This window comes from Brassica rapa, chromosome A09 (assembly GCF_000309985.2).
Source record: "Brassica rapa cultivar Chiifu-401-42 chromosome A09, CAAS_Brap_v3.01, whole genome shotgun sequence".
Lineage (NCBI taxonomy): Eukaryota > Viridiplantae > Streptophyta > Magnoliopsida > Brassicales > Brassicaceae > Brassica > Brassica rapa.
This window is the reverse complement of record NC_024803.2, coordinates 3,006,081-3,029,137: the sequence shown is the minus strand read 5'-3', so window position 1 is coordinate 3,029,137 and position 23,057 is coordinate 3,006,081. Positions and strand designations below refer to the sequence as shown.

The 23,057-nt window shown below is 35.6% G+C and overlaps 6 protein-coding genes across 16 annotated transcripts; 1 reads left to right on the top strand and 5 right to left on the bottom strand.

The window, feature by feature from the left end:
* Nucleotides 1-202: 202 nt before the first annotated feature.
* Nucleotides 203-2,117, bottom strand: LOC103837196 (uncharacterized protein At4g28440-like). The gene has a single exon (XM_033279201.1). It carries the CDS (start codon nucleotides 672-674, stop codon nucleotides 258-260), a length of 417 nt encoding a protein of 138 aa, XP_033135092.1. The 5' UTR covers nucleotides 675-2,117; the 3' UTR covers nucleotides 203-257.
* Nucleotides 1,501-2,639, bottom strand: LOC103837197 (serine--tRNA ligase, cytoplasmic-like). The gene is made up of 5 exons (XM_009113527.1): nucleotides 2,525-2,639; nucleotides 2,377-2,447; nucleotides 2,132-2,293; nucleotides 1,667-1,745; nucleotides 1,501-1,586 (listed from the first exon to the last, which is right to left on the bottom strand). The coding sequence occupies exons 1-5, from the start codon at nucleotides 2,637-2,639 to the stop codon at nucleotides 1,501-1,503; spliced, it is 513 nt and encodes a 170-aa protein (XP_009111775.1).
* A 307-nt stretch (nucleotides 2,640-2,946) lies between these two features.
* LOC103837177 (mitochondrial Rho GTPase 1) lies at nucleotides 2,947-7,340 on the bottom strand. 2 transcript variants are annotated; one of them, XM_009113505.3, is made up of 15 exons: nucleotides 7,034-7,340; nucleotides 6,621-6,841; nucleotides 6,306-6,441; nucleotides 6,050-6,193; nucleotides 5,664-5,840; nucleotides 5,299-5,553; nucleotides 5,025-5,093; nucleotides 4,888-4,943; nucleotides 4,723-4,804; nucleotides 4,396-4,607; nucleotides 4,246-4,318; nucleotides 3,836-3,948; nucleotides 3,600-3,750; nucleotides 3,322-3,508; nucleotides 2,947-3,199 (listed from the first exon to the last, which is right to left on the bottom strand). In XM_009113505.3, the coding sequence occupies exons 2-15, from the start codon at nucleotides 6,833-6,835 to the stop codon at nucleotides 3,075-3,077; spliced, it is 1,995 nt and encodes a 664-aa protein (XP_009111753.3). In that variant the 5' UTR covers nucleotides 6,836-6,841; nucleotides 7,034-7,340; the 3' UTR covers nucleotides 2,947-3,074. The 2 variants fall into 2 exon arrangements, with proteins under 2 accessions (XP_009111753.3, XP_033135091.1); XM_033279200.1 differs by having other exon boundaries at nucleotides 6,621-7,340.
* A 2,550-nt stretch (nucleotides 7,341-9,890) lies between these two features.
* LOC103837183 (pentatricopeptide repeat-containing protein At5g27460) lies at nucleotides 9,891-11,734 on the top strand. Its single transcript, XM_009113514.3, has 2 exons — nucleotides 9,891-10,316; nucleotides 10,387-11,734. Exons 1-2 carry the CDS (start codon nucleotides 10,086-10,088, stop codon nucleotides 11,587-11,589), a joined length of 1,434 nt encoding a protein of 477 aa, XP_009111762.1. The 5' UTR covers nucleotides 9,891-10,085; the 3' UTR covers nucleotides 11,590-11,734.
* On the bottom strand, nucleotides 11,626-14,268 carry LOC103837181 (mevalonate kinase). Of its 10 annotated transcripts, none has more exons than XM_033279715.1 (6): nucleotides 14,160-14,268; nucleotides 13,618-13,773; nucleotides 12,889-13,138; nucleotides 12,547-12,794; nucleotides 12,062-12,469; nucleotides 11,626-11,967 (listed from the first exon to the last, which is right to left on the bottom strand). In XM_033279715.1, the coding sequence occupies exons 2-6, from the start codon at nucleotides 13,748-13,750 to the stop codon at nucleotides 11,861-11,863; spliced, it is 1,146 nt and encodes a 381-aa protein (XP_033135606.1). In that variant the 5' UTR covers nucleotides 13,751-13,773; nucleotides 14,160-14,268; the 3' UTR covers nucleotides 11,626-11,860. The 10 variants fall into 10 exon arrangements, with proteins under 10 accessions (XP_033135606.1, XP_009111757.1, XP_009111758.1 ...); XM_009113509.3 differs by having other exon boundaries at nucleotides 12,889-13,141; nucleotides 14,160-14,267; XM_009113510.3 differs by having other exon boundaries at nucleotides 12,889-13,141; nucleotides 13,618-13,755; nucleotides 14,160-14,267.
* Nucleotides 14,269-16,034: 1,766 nt separating this feature from the next.
* Nucleotides 16,035-23,057, bottom strand: LOC103837184 (E3 ubiquitin-protein ligase ATL31-like). The gene is given in 1 exon segment (XM_033279719.1): nucleotides 16,035-23,057. A coding segment is annotated over 1 exon segment (1,110 nt). The 5' UTR covers nucleotides 17,380-23,057; the 3' UTR covers nucleotides 16,035-16,269.

Here is a 23,057-nt window from a genome sequence, read left to right as displayed (position 1 = left end):
GAAGTTTAAAATAAAAAGGTAATTTAATATAAATATAAATTAATATATTTAAAGTATGTGATTTAATAAAAACGAATTTATCTTTCTTTATCTTTTTGGTTCATTCAAGCCTCACAAAAGGAGAGAGAATAGGTTACAAAAGATAAATGATAATGCAACAAAAACACATAACCTATTAGATAAATAGCAAACCTGCAACATCATAAGATAAAACATTTGGCCAAAACTCATTGACACATAACCTATTAGACACGGGTCTAGAGATAGACGGGCTCATACTCCACAAGGGATAGATTGTTGTCCTCTTTAACAGTTATGTCATCAGCTGGTTCAGTGACGACCTCGATGCGACCAAATTTGTTAACAGCAAGCCCCATGAATCCGTGGAACATATTTATCTTTGTATTCCGGAGATTCACAGTAGTTCCTGGCTTCATCAAGTCCACTTGATCGTTGCGAGCGGTGAAGATGATGGAAGCAGTCTCATCTCCAACGAGGCACTCAGCGATCCGACCAGGTCTAATGAAAGAAGTAACTGAATACTGATCCACGACCTTAAAGGTCAAAGTGTGACCGCTCGTACCTGGTTTAAGCTGATTCACCTTATGTTTCTTCTTTCTCCCCGGCGGAGGTCCGTTTCTTTGCTTGGAATTACGGCTGGTGTTTGACGCCATAGGAGCTGAAGAGATCTCTCAAGAAAGAAAACTAATCTCTCTCTCTCTCTCTCTGTTTGGGGCGATTTATAGACTAGAAGAAAGCCCTAGAAAAAGGTTTTTGAGGGCCAACGAGTTTATCTTATTTAAATAAAAATGAAAAAAAAAAATTATTTGAAATTACGTTTATGTGTGTTGTTTAAAAAAAAAGAATTATTTAGATCAACAATTTTGATTAAAATGATCAATATTCACTTCAGTTGATTGTTTTTAATATATTGTTATATTTTAAATAATGCAATTTTAGACTGGTCTTAAACAATGTTTTTTTCTCCTCAATTTTGGGATTTTGTTAGCTTATAAGTTTTATAAGTGATATATGCATTTTCAAAATTTCATAAACCTCAATAATAAACTAAAACAAAAATACAAAACTATAATTAAAATATCTATATAAACAATAATAAACTAATTAACTACACCAAATTAAAATCAAATTATAATTTAAAAAAACAAATATTAAATCAAAGTTAAATATTTTGTAAAAACATCACAATTTTAGTGACTCATAAAAAAACTGGCTTAACTAAAATATAGAATATAAAACTAACAAAACAGAAATAAATATTGATCCAGACTCTTTTGGTTGATAATGATATTGACCTACTTACATTCATTGTTTTTGTAGGTGCAAGCTGATGGTTCAAGCAGCCGATGACTTGAAGGATAGAGAAGCTAAGAGTATAACCGGTTTGTATTGGTTGAGTTTCCTTTTGCTTAACCGTACAACTATATATACTGAACATATATAGTTGCAATGGGGTGTATCCTCGCTTCATCAAATGGGCTAGCCCCAAGTTGATAACAGCTTATGGTTAAGTAGCACACCATGTCCTCTCAGGAAATAACCTCTTCCTCCAGCAATTTCAGCACCTGAGTTCAATAACATCATCTTTAACAAAAAACGGATTCAGAAGGTGACCAAAACTGTTCAAGCCAATGCTGCTACTAACCTCTCTTAGTATCTGCAATGAAGGTATTCTCAACGAGATCCACATGGTTCATCACCTTCTTACCAGGCGCAAAAACCGGCTTCTCACCCCAAATTTTGATCACAGGATTATCTGCTTGGAAATATGAAAATACCACCACACACTTATATAAATCCATCTAGGACTGTGCAAAATACCTGGTCCGAAAAATCCAACCAAATACGATCTAAAAAGTAGTATGTACCAAACCCGAACTGAAACTAGTCAAATATTCGAAATGATCCAAAAATTTAATGCAGACGAACCCGAACCAAAATATTTTGGAATCATGATAATATATTTGAATAAATTTGTTATTTTTAGATCTAATATAAAAAAATATCCAAAATAGTTGATAATATCTAAAAATTATCAAAAATAGCTAAAAATAAATATCCGAATATAGCCAAAACTACTCAAAAGATCTAAACCATTAAAGGAACAAACCTCATCGTTACTAACTGGAACTGAGTCAGGGACGAGATTTCCAACTTTCACCAAGTCCTCTTTGAGCTTAGCATAAGCATCACCAACTTCCTTTTCCTTCTTAAGAGCGTCTTGTTTGTTCTTCTCCGCTTGCTGAATCAGCTCACTCGCATCACCACCAGACTACTCCAAAAGAAACAAAACCTCATTAAAAATCACTCGGATCAAGAACAAAGATTAGTGTATCTTATTAGAAAGAAACTAACGATTTTGAGCTTGGCTACTTGCTTGTTCAGCTTGTTGAACTCCGTTCGTAAAGCATCTACTTCGAATTGACCTAAAACACGCCAGAAGCGTGGTTAGCAAGCAACCTCAAGGAGAGAAAAACGATCCTCTGAGTAATGAGATACTTACGCTGACGCCATTCTTTGTCGAGCTTGATGATCTCATCGACGAAATCAACGCTGGCTAATCTCCGGCGTTGTGATTCACGGATGATCTCCGTTCCCCTTCTCTTGTATTGTTGCATAAAGCTTCATATTGTTGCCAGAGTGAGTATCTGGTTATGTTTGTATTCTTCATATGTAATAAAAGCAAGGATCTCTTGTGTAGATAAAAAGCATGGCCTATGAATTATGAATAATGAATAATGATCCCATGATATAAATAGGTCCGAGTAACAGAAAGCAAGTCCCCAAAAAAAAAAAAATGTTCAATCAAGACTTATTTTCCTTAGTCTTGAAAGGCAAAAACGTCACTCTGCCCATAAACGGCTACAATACCTCAAGGAACCAAAGTTGCCTTCTAGTGTGAGCACCAAAACTTAAAGACTAGTGTTAGATGCAAACAAGAGACTTTTGAGGTAAATTCCAGTTACAAGAAATTTTTTAAGTCATTGGTTTATTATATTCAAACACACAAAATGATTTGTTACAAATACATTGTTGTAGGAACAAGAATGCTACTAATATAAGATCATAACAAGAGACTTGGGTCCTTCATTCTCAATCTTCTCAGGCAGAAGCACTCTCTCTTGCGACACATACACAAAGTATGCAGCAAGCCCAACGACCACAACAGCAGCTACGACTGTCATACAAATTGAAAAAATAATTTCACCAAGTATGAGTATGAAGCTTTCTTGTTACGGGTTTGTTAGTCAGTGAGAAAATTTGTGTCAAAGACTGAAGACTCGATGGAAGAAAACGTACTTGAAACAACCATTAGAAAGCGGTTGATTTTCCTGTTGTAATGTTTGCGGCTTTTTCCTGCTTCGGTCTCTGGAATACTCAGATGAGGATGTTGCGCTGCAGTTATGATTTTGCGGAATAAGTTGTTGAAATCCTCCAGTTTCGAGCTGATGGATACATGATGCTCTATTCCCACATCTTGTGTCACCTGCATAAATAAATATGTAAGGTTGTAAGGTGCTTTACAAGTGATCCGAGCTATTTGCATTGACTCAGAGATCAATCAATAAGAGCCCTACCCTGGTGGAATCTTGTATGGGAATTTGGGATGATACAATATCGTCTTTCGCTGAAACCATAAGGCAGGGAACCTCATATCCAGTGGCCTCGCCGTGATTTGCAACTTCTACAAGCAACTCACTCGCTCTCTTCCATGACGACTCATCAGAACTGCATGAAAGAAGATAAAAAAAACCATCAAACAGCAACACAAAACCTCCTCAAGGTACGTCAGAAAAAAAAACCATGAAACGACCTGTCATACACGAAGACAGCTATGTCACATTTAGCCAACGACTCCATGGATGAAAATAGCCCTTGAGCCCCATCTTCTGGAATTTCCCTCATAACAAGAGTTTTCTTTGCACTCTACACCCAGAGATTTGCAATCACCATATTAATGAGCAAATTACATACATAAACTTAGAGAAAAAAAAAACAGCCTCAAAGATGCCAAAAAAACTAGCACGTCTGAACAGTTTTGTTCAAAACTCCAACATGCATGCATGTGCCCATAGTAACAACTCATCTAGGATATCTAGCTAGCTCCTGTCTCAAAGTCCCCAAACTAACACTTTTGCCATTCTTTATAAGTATTTTGCAAACAATATCAAAAATATATACGTATATTTTTGAAAGAAATCGCATAAGTGTTCCAAAACTCACCCCAGTTTCATCGACCATATTCACTGCATAACGCTCGTCAGTGGTGGTTGATCCCGGGTTATCAGCATATGACCTAGATCACGAAGAGACATAAGTGTAAACCACATGCGAAAGGGTTATACTCTTTTGGAACGAGCTAATATGGCAAACCTTCCAAGAAAGCAATTCAATAAAGCGGATTTTCTAGCGCTATTGGGTCCAAAAACAAAGCACTGGACAACTTTTCTTTCACATCGTTTCTTTTTGCGATCTAAAAGCCTTCTCCTAGTAATACGGATGGCAGAAGATGGATCACCCTGGAATCCAATGCAAATCAAATGTTCCACACTCCGAGCAGGTTCTAATACTGTCATCAGTGACCACTGCAAGGAATAAATTGCATGAAATTTTGGTTTGTCAATCAACAAAAATGAAATGAAGAAGAATATGTATTTGCAATTGTGCATGTATACAAAATGTTCCTTAAGTTTTGGTTACCAGTGACAGGAAAGAGTCAGAGGAGAGTCCTCCAAGGGCAGTTTTCTCTGCAGCATCCTCATACGGAGCTTCCTTCCAGGGACTGCAGTTCATAGGTGTTTTATGTAATCTAGATATGATAATCTAAATGACACGAACTTTGCTTTCTGGAGGTGGAGAAGGTACCTTTCAGGTGCGGTTGAAAAAAGATCCTCAATCTCTTGAGGTCTCAGATTATTATCCTGCAAAGTGAAATTCATATTGACAACTATAAAAAACTGCAACCTAAGCCATAAAATCAAAACAAAAAAAAGGAGACTTACCCCATCCGCATCAAACAACATATACTTTTCTTTCAGGAATTCGATTGCTACATCTGTCAACTCAACACTCTACACAAAAAACAACGAACACAACCATTGCAATTAGCTGCAAAATGCCAAGGAAGGCAAATTAATGTGAGCTGAAATATAATTGTAACCCAGCAATGTAACTTGTGAGCATCCTAATTCTTATTTCTGATAATAATAATAAAATTCCAAACCTTCATCCACTTATAGTAATCAACATACATTGGATTCTGTTTTAGCAATTTACCTGATCAGGTGCTCTCTTGAATAATGAAGGTGGAAGCCATTCATTAGCCAGTCTTACATCATTGTTATATCCAAACTTCCTAAGTACAGTCCATGTTGTCTCGATCCTCCCTTTCTCAATAAAGAGTGCATGTAGAAACAGGAAGCCAGCCACTGTCAGTCCTATTTCATTCACACCTTCTGGTAACCTTTCTTGCACAACCCTCTTAATACCTTCGATTTCATTAGGCTGCAATGGCGCATTGAAGCACTTGACCTATTTGAGACAACTATTAGGTGCGTCATTGGGATAAAGAGAATTGTAAAGGATAGTCTAGAGCCATATTGATGATGAAATAGCCAGATCACAAGAAGAGGAAATAAAACCTGAAATTGATCTAACTCAGCCTCGTTAAGAGCACCATCTTTATCATGGTCACATAGTATAAAGATACGCTTCAAGGCCCTTACACACCGTGGCTTCAATGCCTGAGTTTCTTGATCAAACAGAGGTGCTGTTGGGTGAATGACATTTTTTTGTGCATAGTAGAAAACTTCTTGTGCCTACAGGAAAGTTTATTTTATAAGGATGATAGTTCAGGCCTGAAATATAATTTAACAATTCCAATCTAGCATTGTTTGTTTCCTTTAATATTTTATTTTAGAAAGGCAATCACATGCCTTAGCTCCCTCGAAAGTCCAACCAACTTGTGTGCCATGTTTGAGCTAATATGTATAATAAATCCGAAGAGGAAAAAAAGACGTCATAATACCTGGATTTGCTTCAGGGCAGAACATTCGATACAAGTCTCAATCTCCCGAAACTGGTTCATTATAGGTGACATCACTTGTTCGAAGCTGACCTGGTTCTTGTCGAGGTCAAGCTTACAGCCTGCTACAATTATAGGAACCTTTACCTGTAAAGAAAAGGTCACAAGGCAATCTTGATAAGGTAACAGCAAAATCTTTTACATATTGCACCACAAGAACAGTGACATGGCTAAATGTAAACAAAGAGAAAAATCAAACCTCTAACCGCCGAAGCTCTGGAAGCCAGTATGTACTCAAACGTTGGAGAGTCTCAGGTCGGTCGTCACTGGCATGTGTCAAAACCACTGCATCTGCGTGCTTCAATTCCTCGGCAACCATGCCCCTATCTTCCGGCCTGAACCCAAGATATGAAATATTAAAAGATACTTATAGCACATAAACAAAGCTGTCCAGGTATGAATACCACCTAAGCCCTTCTTTTCAAACAGTAACTAAACAGGTGGCAAAAGTGCTATGCTATCCCCAACAACAAAGCTCTTCTTCGTGTAGAAACCAATATAACTAGATAAATACCTTGAGGAAGTGTCAACGATGGTGACGGCTATACCGTCAGGGAAGAACTGAAGAGGCAACTTGGTATCAGGAAGAACAGGAGGGACATTGGGAGGGAAAGAATTGGTGGCTGCAGCGGCAATCAAGCTGGACTTTCCAGTGCCCTTGTCACCAATCACAACGATTCGTACAGATTTAGAAAAGTCAACAACCGTGCCAGCTGAGTATCTCGCCATCTGAAACTGCAACGAAAACCAAAATAAAAATTAAGTTCATGTCCAGAAACCGAATGTGTGAGGAACACGAGCAGCAAGAGTGAGAAAGATGGCGAGTTTTCATAACCACGCATGAATCATGATAGACAATAGAAAGAGTACATCAACAAAGAACCTGAAATGAAAGATTAGATACGTAAACGAAGCATAAGCCCTGACCTAAGCTGGTGACTGAGACTGAGAGAGGGAGAGAGACGCCAAAGTTCAAAACTCAAGAATTGTGTGAGGAATGATGCTTCTGTAGTTCTATGTCTTTGCCACCACGCATAAGTAATTTTTCATTTACATAAGTTTTTTTTTTCAAATATATATATATATATTTTTAAAGTAGATTGACATGGTGGTGTTTATTTATTAGTGAAAATGGTTGTGTATTTTACCATTTACTTATACTGAAAGTCTTTTTCTATAATATGTGAATTGACATGAGCTCTCACATCTATACTATACTAAAAGGGGGATATAAGCCATGGAGAGGGTGTCCACATAGGATAGAAAAATCAACCAATCAGAGAATCCGAAATTGCCATGTCATCTCATTTTTTTTCGTAAAAAATAAAAAAACAATGCGAAGGTGAGGATCGAACCCGGGTTAGTATGATATATATATAGGACAGTTACCACTAAGCCATTGAAACTTTCTTGGACACATATACAAGAACCACTAAGTATATAATCACAAACTCTTATGTACATTTACAATAATATGAATTCAACTTTCAAGACTCCGATACTTTATTTTATAAAAAAAAATAAGTAAGTGACTAAGCTAATATATTCTTAGAAAGTGTGAGAACGTTGACAAGTATGAAAAAGCATAGATTTTTGTTTTCGTGACAAAGTTAAGAATTTTGTAAAAGTAAGTTTAACATATAAATTTTCGTGACAAATATGAAAAACCATAGATTTTTGTAAAATTTTGACAAAACAACTCATAACATACTTCTCTAATGTCTTAATAAAATATTATTTAAGGGTGCAATAATTAAATATATTAATTCAATAAATTTTGTAATTTATAGACAAAACAATAACAGAACAAATTTTGAAACATTTGTTTAACCTATCGATTTTTTTTCATGAGAATCCAACTAAACAAGATAAAAAAATAATCAGATTTACAAATATTTAATTACCATTTTATTCAATTTTGATTAATTTCAAATTATCATAATGTATCTTTTTGAAGTTACAAATATGAAAAAGCATAGATTTTTGTACAATTTGACAAAACAACTCAAAACATATTTTTCTAATGTCTTAATAAAATATTATTTAAGGATGCAATAATTAAATATATTAATTCAATAAATTTTATAATTTATAGACAAAACAATACCACAACAAATTTTGAAACATTTGTTTAACCAATCGATTTTTTTTTCATGAGAATCCAACTAAACAATTAGATTTACAAATATTTAATTACCATTTTCTTCAATTTTGATTCATTTTAAATTGTAATAATGTATATTTTTGAAGTTACAAAAAAATAATGTTCTTTTTTTATTACACTAGAATTATATATAGATTATATATACACAAAATAAATATATTATAACAACATAAATTTACTTTCCCCGATTCATATGAAAACTTTTTAAGTTATCCACCAAAGCAAATTAATTAAATCAATGAAATTGTTAAAATACAGCAAATTAATATATTATTTTATTTTAAATTAAATTATTTAAAAAGTGTATTTTTGTTAAAACAAAATAATAAATAAGTAAAACTGATTTGATGGTAATTTTTATGATATATATATATATCAATTCTGTGAAAGAAACAGAAGCTTAATATGGAAAAAAATCTTAAATACAAAAACCTCTAAAAATTAACAAAAAAACTAATAAATTAAACTATGATATCACTTAAAAGCTTCTTAGACCATATTAATAAAATATTTAAGCGATAATTAGACAAATTTGATTTTTTTTCGAGCAAAAAGTTTATTATTAATTAGCATCAGTTATTTCAAGATGTTTAAGAAATGGTGGACAAAAAAATAGGATGGACATTAATGATATATGAACTATGAATAGTACTTTGTGAAGCAGACTTAGATAACATATATGCACATACATTTTCAGTCCTTTTTGATGCCTAAATTCAATTTCTTCAGAGTAATTATTCCACAAATAGATCGTATGAGATATTGTTTTGATATGTAGATTTGTTTTTTCAATGTTAAGAAGATTGATAACTGTAAAAATGTCTCATTCGTATATGATATGTCTATAACCGAGTCCCCAACATGAGACAAGTTTGTTTAAAAAGTAAATAATTTTATTTTTCTTATATTATATAATAAATATATATTATTTACTGATAATAAAAATATAGTTATTCATCTATCACAAATATCTATGCAAATATGTGAATCAAGTACAACAATCAAACAACATAATGATTTCCACAAAGAAAATTTAAAAAATATATTTATGTTATGTAGTCATATTTTATATTTTTAAAATAATATAATACAATATTATACATTATTTTTTAGAATTGAGAAATACATATAATATCTTATCCGCGCGTAGCGCGGTTAAAAAATCTAGTATGCATAATAACAATTAACAAAGACGGATTAGGTGTTGAATGGAAGATTTAAGTATTTATTATTGAAAGTGACGGTGTATTTTACCATTTACAAAAGACTTCTGCCCTTGGTCTCGGCAACTACGGGGTTTAGTCTACACTAATCCCTATTTTCCGTTTATAAACAATTTTCATTCGTGGAAGTACCGTGGTTTGGTGGTTAAGGTTTAAAAGTTTTTACATCCAGATCTGGGGTTAAAATCTCAGACAACGCAATTTTTACAGGAGGTCTGGATTTTAATTCCCGAAAAAAGCGAATTATGCAGAAACTTAGAGAAAATGCTTACAAGAGATCTTCAGCATGGTGTAAAGAGTACTGTCAGGAATGGATATAAGAAATCTTCAGCATGATGCAAAAAATATCATGCAGTCAGACGTAAATCTTTATAAAGCAGCCGCTGTAATATTATCTAAATAATGTTTTTTATAATTTATAATAGCATAATTAAACAAGACAAAAAAAAACAATCTTCATTTCAGTATAACCATCCAATTTATCATAAAACATAGAAATGCCCCCAAAACTTTCAGATTATCTTAGAAACCCCCTTCTTCCCATCACTTGAGTTTCTCCTCTCCGTCCTCACATCTGCAGCATCCAACTACAATGTACAGCAGGATTCGTTTGGCTACGAAGACGAGCTTCTCCATCTCCGGCGTAACAAGGCTCCTCTCTTCAGGCGCCGCCACGGCTACGTTGAAGGAGATACTGAGAAATAACTCTGTCCCCTCCCTGCTTCAGCAACGCGTCGACTCGGGTCACCCCGTCACGCTATCGGAGCTCCGGTTCATCTCCAACCGCCTAATCAGATCGAACCGTCACGATCTCGCACTCCAGGTTTCGAAAGTCTCTACCTTTATTGAAAACAGAAGTTGAAAAAGTTTGGATTTTTAACCGTTATGTGCAGATGATGGAGTGGATGGAGACTCGAAAAGACGTTAACTTTAGTGCCCACGACGCTTCTCTTAAGCTGGAACTGATCATCAAAGCTCATGGCTTGAAACAAGCTGAGGAATACTTCGAGCAGCTTCAAAGCTCTGTTTCAGCAGCTAGATCAGCTTACCTCCCTCTCCTTCGTGGCTATGTTAAAGCTAGATTGGTTCAAGAAGCTGAAGCTCTCATGGAGAAGCTGAATCTCTTGGGTTTTCTTGTAACTCCCCACCCGTTCAACGAGATGATGAAGCTTTACGAAGCGACTCATCAGTATGAGAAAGTAGTGATGGTGATTGGGTTGATGAAGAGGAACAAGATACCGAGGAATGTTCTTTCTTATAATCTCTGGATGAACGCGTGCTGCGAAGCGTCAGGTGTTGGAGCTGTGGAGAGTGTTTATGGGGAGATGGTTGGGGACAGGAGCGTTGAAGTTGGGTGGAGTTCGTTGTGTAGTCTAGGGAATGTTTATGTTAAGGTTGGTTTTGTTGAGAAGGCTAAGTTGGTGCTTGAGAGTGCAGAGAAGAAGTTGAGTAGGAGTAATAGGCTTGGATACTTCTTCCTCATCACTATGTATGCTTCTTTGGGAGATAAGGAAGGAGTTGTTCGTTTGTGGGAAGGTTCCAAGTCTGTTTCTGGGAGGATCACTTGTGCAAACTACATATGTGTGTTGTCCTGCTTGGTGAGACTTGGTGGTCTTGCTGAGGCTGAGAGGGTGTTTGAGGAGTGGGAGGATAATTGCTGTAACTATGATGTTAGAGTCTCCAATGTTCTTTTGGGTGCTTACACGCGTAATGGACTGATCCGCGAAGCCGAGTCCTTGCATAACCGTGTGTTGGAGAGGGGAGGTAGTCCGAACTACAAGACTTGGGAGATTTTGATGGAGGGATGGGTGGAATGTCAGAGTATGGAGAAAGCTATTGATGCTATGCACCGAGCATTCGAGCTAATGAAGGGATGTCACTGGAGACCGTCTCAGAGAATCATCCTGGCTATTGCTGAGTACTTTGAGAAGGAGGAGAAGATAGAGGAAGCTAACATATATGTTAGAGATTTACATCTTCTTGGCCTTGCAAGTTTGCCGTTGTATAGATTGTTACTTAGAATGCATGAACATGTCCGGAGACCAGCGTCTCACATATATGAAATGATGAAGCTGGACAACATTCGAATTGGTTGAGGAGAGTTGAGTGAGAACTCATCAAAGAATGTAACCTTGTATGCAAAGTTTCATACTTACTTTCAACATGTCCATTATAATGCATTCATGTCTACAATTAAACAACAAGAGAAAGAACACTGTAAATAAAATTTTACATTCAATACATCAGTAGTAAAAAAAATAAATGGACTCTTTATATCTGTAACTGCAGCTTTCTTCTAGTAGAGGTGAGCAAGTTTAAGAATGGTGAGAGGCCAAGTATGATTTTGTTAAACCATATAGCATCTGATCAAAAGCAAATCTCAGCTCCGTTACCACCAATTGAGGCAGTGAAGCACTGAAAACCGTAGGACTCAAGCTCCTCCACCGCTTTATCCACCACCGTCCCTGAAACCACTTTGTTTACCAGAGAGAGAGAGATTCAATGTCAAGGGACAAACAAGAATCAAGATTCAAGAAAGGATGATTGAATATTTCTAAGAAAGGATACCTGTAGGTAACAGAGTGAGGACGCAGCCACCACCTCCAGCTCCAGTAAGTTTTGAGGTAAGCTTGTGCTTGAGCGTGGTTCTGATCACGGTATCAATCGAGCTGTGGCTAACTCCCATTGACTGCAGCAAGCCTTGGTTAATCTCCATGAGTTCTTTGATACTCTCTTCTTTCTCAGTAACCGAGATCTGGTCTTTAGATTGGATGATCGCAGCTAGCTCTTTGCTTATAGAGTCCACGGCATTGAACACCGACTTCATAGCATCTGGATGTCTGACTGTTCTCTCCGATACACCAGAGACCAGAGCTTTAGTGTTCCGTCCCACTTTAGTGTTGGTGATTAGCATTCTCAGAGGCATGTTTGACTGTAACCGAGTTATCTCTCCTGAGCAGAACTTGATCATGTTGCCTGCACAAGAAACAGCTAAATAGAAATGGTTTCTCTCTTAACGTATAGAATTTGGATGTTTTACAGTTGAAACTAACCGTATGCACTGACGGTGTTGTCTATCCCAGAAGGTTTCCCATGGATGATCTTTTCACCTTCAAAAGCCCATTTATTCAGCAACTCGAGATTGGTCTCATCTAGAGAACACCAACCTTCACGGTGTGTTTTGTCTGAGATAGAAGATGCAATGAGAGCAGATGTGAGAGCTACACAGAAAGCTGCTGATGAACCGAGACCAGATCCGTAGGGAAGCTCGGTTGTAATGATGACCGTAGCCGGATTGAATCTAAAAAAAGCACAACAACAAGATTCAAGAAATCTAAAAACACGGTTTGAAAAAATCTCTTCGAGTTCAAACTGTTTTTAAAGTTTTTCTTTACCCTCTGATACTGGTGTATAGCCAGAGGAAGGTGGAGATCCCAGAGGACAGCCAGATTTTTTCCTCTGGAATATTTTGCTCTTCAACCAAAACAGCAATCGACTTAAGGGTCTCGCCTGAACATGAAGCTGGTGTAGAAGGGGAAGAAGTGTTTGAATCAAAAGGAATCACTTCTTTGAGTCTGGATACGGACCAGGAAAACTCCAAGGAAAGGTCCTTGAGCTGAAGTGTAAGCCTATCATTGTTCTCAGCAGCTGTAAGAAGAAAGGAAATGTAAATGCTTTCAGATTTTTTTTCTACATTGGGAAAAAAAACACATCAAATATTACTTCTTCCACATTTGATCTTTAATCCATCAGGTACTAATCCAAAGATATTAAATTCAAGTCCAGCAAGCAGGCACGCTGAGAGTGAATTAACTTCAATACAACCTCAATCCATTTGATACTACTTCTACTTGGAACACGAACAAACATAGTCAAGAACCAAATCAAATTTGGAAACTCATGAACATCCTGCAGATTCCAGGGTTTGTTTAGTTTTGGATCCAGTTAGCTAGAGAAACTAGAGACGCTACATTCCAAAAAAAAAGCTTAGATCTTCAACTAATCAATATCTGATCTGATACACTATGTGTTTAATTAAGGAACCACAGTTTTGCTGATCTCAAAGGAAGCATTAACAACCAAAGAAAGAAACCAAAACTCAGAGAATGTGTAAGAAAAGGAACCTGCTTGAAGAGGAAAGCGTAGAGTGACGTAAGTGTAGAGATCAATGGCAGCTGCTACTGCAGTGGATCCATGGACAACAGCATGTTCCCCTGCGAGTATTATCTTTCCCGGAGCTCTCGCTTTCACCTCCATTTCTTCTGAATCCAAAACACAAACTGAACAAAGTTTTGAACTGAATTACACAAACAGAATGTCAAGAATTCACATTCTACGAATTCAAACACCAAGATGTAATAGTGACACTGTTACAAAAATGTGAATCAGACAGATCAAAAGGGCATTTGCATAATTGGGATCTGAATCAAACTAAAGACCGAAACTTTATAATCTATAACCAAAAGGGTAAATGTGAATCACACACCAAAGCTGCTCAGATCGAGCAGAAGCTAAAGATGTGGAAAACGAAAGTCAAAACTCGTTCCATTTTCTTAGCTCACGCAATAATACTTGAGCATTAAAAAAAATCCTCAAATCAAATCAAACAAAACATACAGCAGACATTCGATAGACAGAGAGAGATAGAGAGAGAGACAGCATGTACCAAGAACTGCCGAGAAAAAGAGATGTAGATTGATGTCTGAAGCCACGCACGATCAGCGTATTTAATTAACCAAGACAAGTAAGTACTATTGTGAAGAAAACAACTGAATCCCGGTTTAACTTTCCGGTTTGAAAAATATATGAATTTGGCAAGAAGAAAACAACTGGATCCCGGTTTAACTTTCCGGTTTGAAAAATATATATGCATTTGGCAAGGTTTCAACCTCGATTTGTCTAATTACATCTGGGTAGACTAGACCCTGACCCACGCGGGCATGAATTTTTTTTGTTTTTATTTTTAATTTGTAATATTTGATTGTTTTACATTCACTTAGTTATGAATTTATTTTAACGTGTTAAACCATCTATTGTATGACGAATATTTGATATGATATAAGCAAATTCAACATATATATGTAGTTAGAAAATTGTATACAATATATAAAAGCAGTGTTTATGAATTTAAAATATGAAGAAATAAAGAACTATGATTTAGTGTACCATAGAAAATATTATAAAATAGTTATACATGTTTAAAGAAAATACAATGTTGTTAAACTTCTATAAAAAATTACATATAAAAACGACCGATTAATAAAATCAGGGTATTTTAAGTTAAAATTTAATTTTGGTAAAGACATTAATTGAACTGGAAAAAACATGAATTAAATAAAATAGTTTAATTTAATTCTTATTGGTACTTACTTCTCTTTTAATAATAGAGATTTCTTTGAGAAAAATTTATTCAGTTTTAGATTTTCGGTTTGGTTTTGTTTTTACAAACCGAACCGTGTTTAAAGAAGAACAGGTTCGAATTGAGTTGAAAGACACACAAATCCCATATGCATTTAGCAATGGCTCTATTATAGAGTCTTTCGTTCCAAAACAATGTTTCAACTTCATATCAGTTAGATATATATTATTACCCACAGTACACAGATCAGCCATTGAGGCGTCTCAAAGTCTAACTGAACACCTGAAACATAACGCTCTTCTTTACTATATGATGCATGAGGTTGCCAGTGCAGTGTCATATATGATTTGGCAAATGCTCAAGAATAGATGTACATATATGTAGTATGTTCTGGCTCGTATGTTATGTAATGTAGAAACTCTATCCATGTAACTCTCTCTAACCAACCTCCTCTTAGAGCAATCCATCGGGCGTATGGAGAAATCATAGGACCATGATTCTCATCGTTTAGTAAATATAGCAACAACGATTTTTTTATGTATTATGTTTGTGGTTGCGTTTACGTTTGTGTTTTAAGCTCTTGTTATTAGTTTTAGAATTATCGTATGGTACCTTCCTTTGAACCAAACTTTATCACGACTTTTGGTAATTTACGTGTTATATTTCTAGAACGTATTTGACTAATGGCGGCTTTCGTACGTCGACCTAGTCGTGGTCAATGTAACTTTCACAACGGTCGTCGTCTATCTAGATGACGTACACATTTAGAATGAAGTTCTATTTTACATAACTTTGGATGGGTACATACTTCATTCCAAGTTGTACTAAAATAATATTTTATATTTATACAACCTATTTTAGTCTGGTCTGGGTATGTCGTACTTCAAAGTTCAAATGATTTGGTTGTTGGAACTGTATGCGTTTATTAACAAATAATCCCATATAAAAATACTCATATTTCATTCTCTGTCTTCTGTGTATTATATTGGTCATGATGTGTGTTTAAAGAATAGAGAAGCCAGTCTCCACCACCCCATGTTCGACTCATTATTCTTTTGTTCTTTGGTTGACTCGTAAATTGTAAAGATCCATTCATTTTTTAAAAAGATCTATTCATTTTGCTTTTATGTATGTGTGCCTAATGTATCATCATGAATCGCAACTATATGAATAAAAAAAAAATGAATAAAGAAAGTAAACAAAATATATGAATAAAGGAGATGTTACAAAAGTCGATTTTTTCTTTATGAAGAAAAGCACAAAAAATACAATACTCCTTGTCCATGGGACTGAGTCTATTAACATTTAATATATTACCAGAAAAAGATAAATAAAATTAAAGAATTGCGTAAAATGTATTGTATGAATGATGCACACAAATCTATTGTAGTTCTGATAGAAAAAAAGTTCTAACCAATTAAACCGGCAACCTAACAGTACCGCTAGCTAAACCAACTGTACCGGTATGTTGAACTTAAACCGATGATGTTCCTTCACCATCCTTTTTAACTTCAATTCTTGGCGAAGGAACCGGTGTAGTCCTCCACAAAAACGACGGGTTTCTAAGAAAATTCCACCGGTCTGCTCGTACCGTATCACCGGTCGGACTGGTTACTGCTCTAATGCTACATGTACCACCTAGCCTAATTGAACCATCGTCCCGACTCCTCCACATAAACGATTGTGTTTTGCGGAACAACCACCGGTCCGACCGAGCCCTTGATCGGTCAACCGGTTTACCACTTCTAGAGCTTCCTCCCCTCGGTAGAACCAATAGACTATTCGACCGGTTCATCTTCCAACTCGCCATGATCTTCTTCCTTAAATCTTCCGGTAACCTTAACGTAAACCGCTCGGTACATTCTCCAGGCGATACCACCGAATGTCCCGTCGTATGCGACCTCGAGAATTTGACACGTGTAGTAGCAACACTCCCGCCGAGCTCCACCGCCGGTTCAGGAACCACCACCGATTGCTGCGACTCGATATCAATTTCGATTACTAAATCCGGTTCGACCGGTTCAGCGAGATTCGTGCGGCAAACCGGACAGGTCACGTGACCCTCGAGCCAAGCTCCGATACAGTGAGGGTGGAACACGTGATCGCATTTAGGAAGCAAACACAGCGTTTCGTCATCTTCGAACTCGTTCAGACAAATCGCACACTCCAACGCACCTTTCCCGATCTTCTGCGTCTTCACTTCCGAGTACACGAGCGTCGGAAACGTCTCGATCACCGACGCGTCGAGACCACGCGCCACCGTCGCGTGCGCCACTCTCCTCGCTCCTACTCTAGGATTATTAACGCTGCCGTCGACTGCCCCCGTGTAGCGGCGGAGGTAGACGGTGAAGAACCCCATGAAGAAGAGAATAGCGATCACGACAACGATCGCTACAGCCATGGCGGGACTTAGCCCGGTTCCGTAACTATACTGCTCATTTCTGGTGTCGGTTTGACCCGAGGCTAGCTCCGAGCCGGCTAATAGTAGAAATAGGACAAGAGCTTGAAAAGACAGTAAGCTCTTCATGCTTCTGAATCCCAAAGAATAGTTAAGATATTACTATTTTTTTTTTTAAATGGAGTTTTTATAGAGAGGTGTTTGAAAAGTTGTGAAGGCTTTGGAGAAGAAGCGAGGAAGAAGGACTCAAGAGGGTGGTGGGACCAGTTAGGGGGTAAGCCATCAGCAAATGTGTCACTTCACATGGACAGAGATTTTTCCAACTAAGGTTATAGTGAAAAGTCATAATAAGAGTTTGACATGGTCTCTTAATTAATTCATTAACAATATTGTATAAGTCATATTTGCTAATATTTTAAAATGTATATTATTTTAAACAATGTAAAATAATCTACCAAATATATAATCACATAAATGGTTAAAACAACTCAAAAAAAAAATAACTATCCTTAGAAACAACCTCAATGGTTAAAACAACTCAAAACAAATCTTAACTATATAATATTAAAAAATGTTTTACTGATAACATACCAAATATACTTGTGGTATCTAAGAGAGTTTATGAGTTCACTAGAGGTTGGCCCGCCCTACGGGCGGAAATTTGTATTTTTTATATAATAATATATTAATTTATAAAGCATTTAAAAACAGTATAGACTGAAAATAACATTATAAACGAACAAATAATGAGATATATTATTTTTTTGCTAAATTTATATTGTTATTTTTAATATACATTTTTGGTTATATTTGTTAGTTATTTCAGCGATATATTTATTTTTATTTTTAGTTTTTTTGTTTGGTTATATTTGTGAATTATAAATTCAAGGGATCGCTTTTTGTCAAATAAATGGATCATAATTGATATTTTATTGAAGGTGTTTTCTATCATATGTATCCATAACAGTACAGTTGTCCATGCTGAACAAAATTACATGCTTGGAAATTTAGGCTATGATGGGGGACGTATAATGTTGATGTGAAGGGTGGCACTATTTTTTTATTTACTTATGATTGTTTTCCTCACCTTTTTATTACTGTTAAAACGATTTCGCTAATCTTTTTCATTCCAAGGTATTTTTTGTGTTAGATGAATTAAACAAATATTTTCCTTACTCAGTTAATTAATGATTAAATACTATTTGTTTTTCTCACAAAAAGAGAATAAGGGTCTGACGGGTGACCATTCGGAAATCAAGAAAAACGAATAAAAAAGGAATGTACGGGTAACAAAATATCAGGAATGAAAAGGAATGGTTGTTCCTTATCAAATTTAACAAGGAATAATTTTGTTCTTAAATTCTCTACAAAAAAAGGAATGAAAGGGAATGAGAGGAAATTATTATTCCTTGTGAATGGTAATTTTTTTAGGAACGTTAAGGAATGCATTATTCCTCACCGTGGTCACCATTCATACCCGAAGAAGTATCGTTGAAACAAAATGAATATACACAGGCTTGGTTCAAAATAATCAAAGAAGTTGCAATCATCAAACTGGCAATTAGCAGGATTTTTCGCATTCAACATAATCATGATCTCTAATCTAATTATAATGGGACATATTTGTTGTCATAAATAATTTTTTGTAACATAACCATCAAAAATCTAAAACACAAAAAAGTATTTGTTACAAAAGATATAGTTTACCACACGAAATCATTTTACCATTTTCTCTATATCTTAAATCATTAATTTTACCATTATTTCTATATCTTAAAAAACTTTGATGTGATTTTATTTGCAAAAATACTTATTAATGGATCGACTTGTGTTGGGATTTTTCTGTAAGATCTCAATTCATGATATTTTCTATGGACTTATTCTTGGGTTCACCTCCTAGGGTGAATCTCTAGGTTCACCAACCAATATGATTGTGTTATTTCATATTCGAAATATTTTAAAAAAGGAAATAAAATATTTTCTCAAGCTATAAGTTATATTATATTTTTAAAATAAAAAGGTAAAAATAAATAAATTAAAAAGTAGTAATTAAAAATATATATTTTTAACGTCCTCACCAAAATACTAAACCCTAAATCCTAATTCCTAATCCCTAAACCCTAAATCCTAAATTCTTGGGTAAACCTTAAATCCTTGGATAAATCCTAAACTTCAAATCAAAAATACTAAACACTCAAGGGTTTAGGGTTTTAAGATTTAGTGTTTTTGATTTAGAGTATGAATTATCCAAAGGTTTAAAGTTTGCCCAAGGGTTTATGATTTAAGGTTTAGGGATTAGGATTTAGGGTTTAGTGTTTTGCTGACGACGATAAATTTTTTTTTTTTTAAATTTGTTTTTCTCTAACTACTATTTTTTCTAATTTTTTTAACCTTTTTATTTTAAAAACATATTATATCTTGACAATATTTTGTTTCCTTTTCTAAAAGATATCAAATTTGAAATAATGAAATCCTATTAGTTGGTGAACCTAGAGGTTCACTCCTAGGGAGTGAACCCAAGAATAACTCTTTTCTATGATATATATAATTATTTAATGCTATAAAACAAACGCCATTTAAATATATTTGAGAAGAGATAAATCCAAATCAGCCTTCTTCATCAAAAGAGTTTTGGAAAAGAGGTTAGTTTTTTTTTTTTTGGTTTTTTAATCACAATTCACAGCTAACTTATAATGCTGTATTAGAGAGATATATTTCATTGTGTTCATCTATTAGTAATCATTTTAAGAGATTTGTAGTACTGAGAGATCCTTTGTAAAGAGAATAAAGTACTATGTCTACTATGTGCTCCAAAAAAAGTACTATGTTTGCTATGCTTTTGCTCTCTCTAGCTTGTGTTTACTTTGTTTGAGCTCAGTTGAGTCATTATTTCTGCTTCTAGGACTCCAAATCAATACCAAAGTAGCGATTTTTATATCTCTGTATGGCGTTGACGGGTTCTTGATGGGTTTGTGTTAAACTCGTGGGTTAATTGTAGGATTTAAATTCAAGTGGAGCCTCGAATAAGATAAACAGATACACTCATCAGCCTGAAAATGTGAAAGCAATCCGTGTATTTGAATACATTCAGCCGAGTTGCATCAGTCTCCAATTAAACGGAGAAGTAGGTAGGACCTGTGAAAGCAACGTTTGCCATAATACGTTGAATGCTCTTGTAGCAGTTTCAAAAAAAAAAAACAATCTTCACCGTAAGCAGTATTTATACCCATCACTTCACCAAAAACATCTATAAAACGGAAAGAGCTGAGGAAGTCAAACGAAGTTATAGAAAAGTTCAACTAAAAGGTTGGTGTCTCTAGTTCCTCTTTATCAGGCACTGATTATAAAGTCTCGTAGACCTGGCTGCATCAATGTTTTAACCCAGAGTTCTTTCGTTTATGTGAAATGAAAATACCGTTGATTAATGTAGACAAAATATTTAAAAATTGTATTGATCATATGACGAATACATACATAATTTTTGTAAAATGTTTCATTGACTTGATTTGGTATTGTATTATTATGCTTTTTTAATAGATCAGAGAAAATTCTAAGGAACGACGATGAAGAAAATGATCATGTTGTTTGACAGGAAAGCAACACAAAGCTAGTGCCATATAATGGATGTCTTCAGTAATGTTTATGTGAATTTATTCTATAGCCTCTGCATGTTTATGTGAATTTATGCTATAGCCTCCTGCAGTAGTGCAGTGTGCTTCACAGTATTAAAATTTCCGTCCAAATTCAGGTGGTGACAATATTATTGAATTTTACGTCTTAAAACTCATACCATTAAAACCCAAGCTGTTTTAAAACCAACTAAAACATGAAACGACAATAACCAATCATGATGGGTTGGACAAAAAAATAAGGAACGACATCATTATTGGACTAACACTTAGAAACTCAAATATGCAACTGCATCTTTATACTCGGTTTTTATTTTGACAAAAGACTTATCTTAATACTATGTTGGAGTCACATAATCTCCACTGTTGGAACAATGTTTTGGGCTTTCTTATTTGAAGGAGCTTCGTCTGAAACGGTTGTTTTCTCTGCAGAAACCTCAACATTTTGAGGAGGTTCTGGTGATGGGTCCACCGGGCTTTGTACAATGAATACATCGTCACCAGCTTTTGTCTTGTTCTCTGGTCCACTCTTGTTCAGCTTAGGAGTAGGCTGTTTAGTTTTGCTGACAGCACCAGGCATGTCGGGTGATCATCATCTTCTCAGTGTGGACTTATGAAGGTTAGAGTTGGATTTATTTGAGCATTTTAATTTTGAATCCAGATACAACACAACCTGGTCTACAAAACTCTGAACAGGCGGACGTTGGTTGCCATAAGAGATTCTGGGCACAGGGTGCAGGTGTAGAAGTTCCCTTGCACGCAGCTCTCCCACAATGCCTACAGAAGATAGTTGGCCAGTCTTTCACTTTTCAGCTCAAGCTCAATTACTTGTAACTTCCAAGCATCAGTCATTTACTGTTACCATACTGGTTGGGAAGAGAGCGAGGAGAACGAACATAACCATCCAGCTTAAGCACATGTATTGAACATGACAGCTGAAGTCGAAGAAACTTAAGCATTTGTTTCTGCATAGAGTATTGATTAATTTTCAAAGAAAATCAACAGAAAATTCTAGCAAAAGTGTGTAACCTGTAAGTTTATCTGGTGATAAAATCTACTAAACCATTCAGGAGTTTAGTCCATGTTAGCCTAATCGATTCAAAGAAACCTTTAGGATGAGTTCCTTGAATTTAAAATAGATTAGTAACCTGAAGGTTTATAAACACATCAATTAATGATCCGAGAAAGAATTTCTCAAGAATGGATTTAAAACTATAGAGGAACCTGAGTTACATTGTCGAGTACAGTAGCTGTGATTCTGAACTGATACTCTGCTCTGTCCCCTTCTCTGAACTGAGAATCCTTGAAGTATAGCTACATACACAAAGAAAACAGAGCATATGTTATGCAAGAAATCAGGGAACTGTAAGAGAAACATTTAGATTTGTTATGGTATAAGTTTTGTGTAAGGACCGGTTCAGTCTATAAGCACCAGTTGACCCTTGGACCAGCGTAGACTGCAAAATATTAAGTTGATTTTCAATTCCCAGCTTTCGAGAGATGAAGCAGAAATATGGAACAAATACAGCTAATGAAGTTCATTAATGGTTACCTTCTCATCGAGGAAGACGTGAGCTCTCGTCCTTTCTTTACATTCCTAGCCTCCCAAAACCGCAGAAGACGTGTAACAACTGCATTCTTGCCGTTCCTGGATGGTATTCTTCTAGGGTTTTTAGGCTATTATGATTTGAAGAAGATTTGTGATTTCTCATGAGCACTTTGATGACAAATATGTAGTAGCATCCGTTGATGTGGGAGGTGAGAAGTCGGCATTGAAGAACAGATAATGGGGTTAATTGATTGCACCCATCATCAATAGGAGTTATTCCGTCAACAGAATGAAGGGGATCAGATTCGAGGGGGGCTACGCAGAGCAGAGAAGAACTCTGATCTGCACATTGTTGGTGGGCTTAAAATTTTAGTTTTTTCTGGGTTTAGATTATTTGAAAGGCCTAATATTAGATTTTTAGTTCGATACTTGATAGTTATTAAAGAGAGCATGCCATGTGTCAACAAATGCCCTATGTAAAGAGATGAGGTGGCTTCATGAGGAGAGACTAAACCCAACTTTATTGTATAAGACTAGGGATTAACCCGGGCTACGCCCGGGATTTTTACTTTCTTTTAATTTAAGTTGTTAAATTATTTATATTTAGGTTATGAAATATATTTATATAA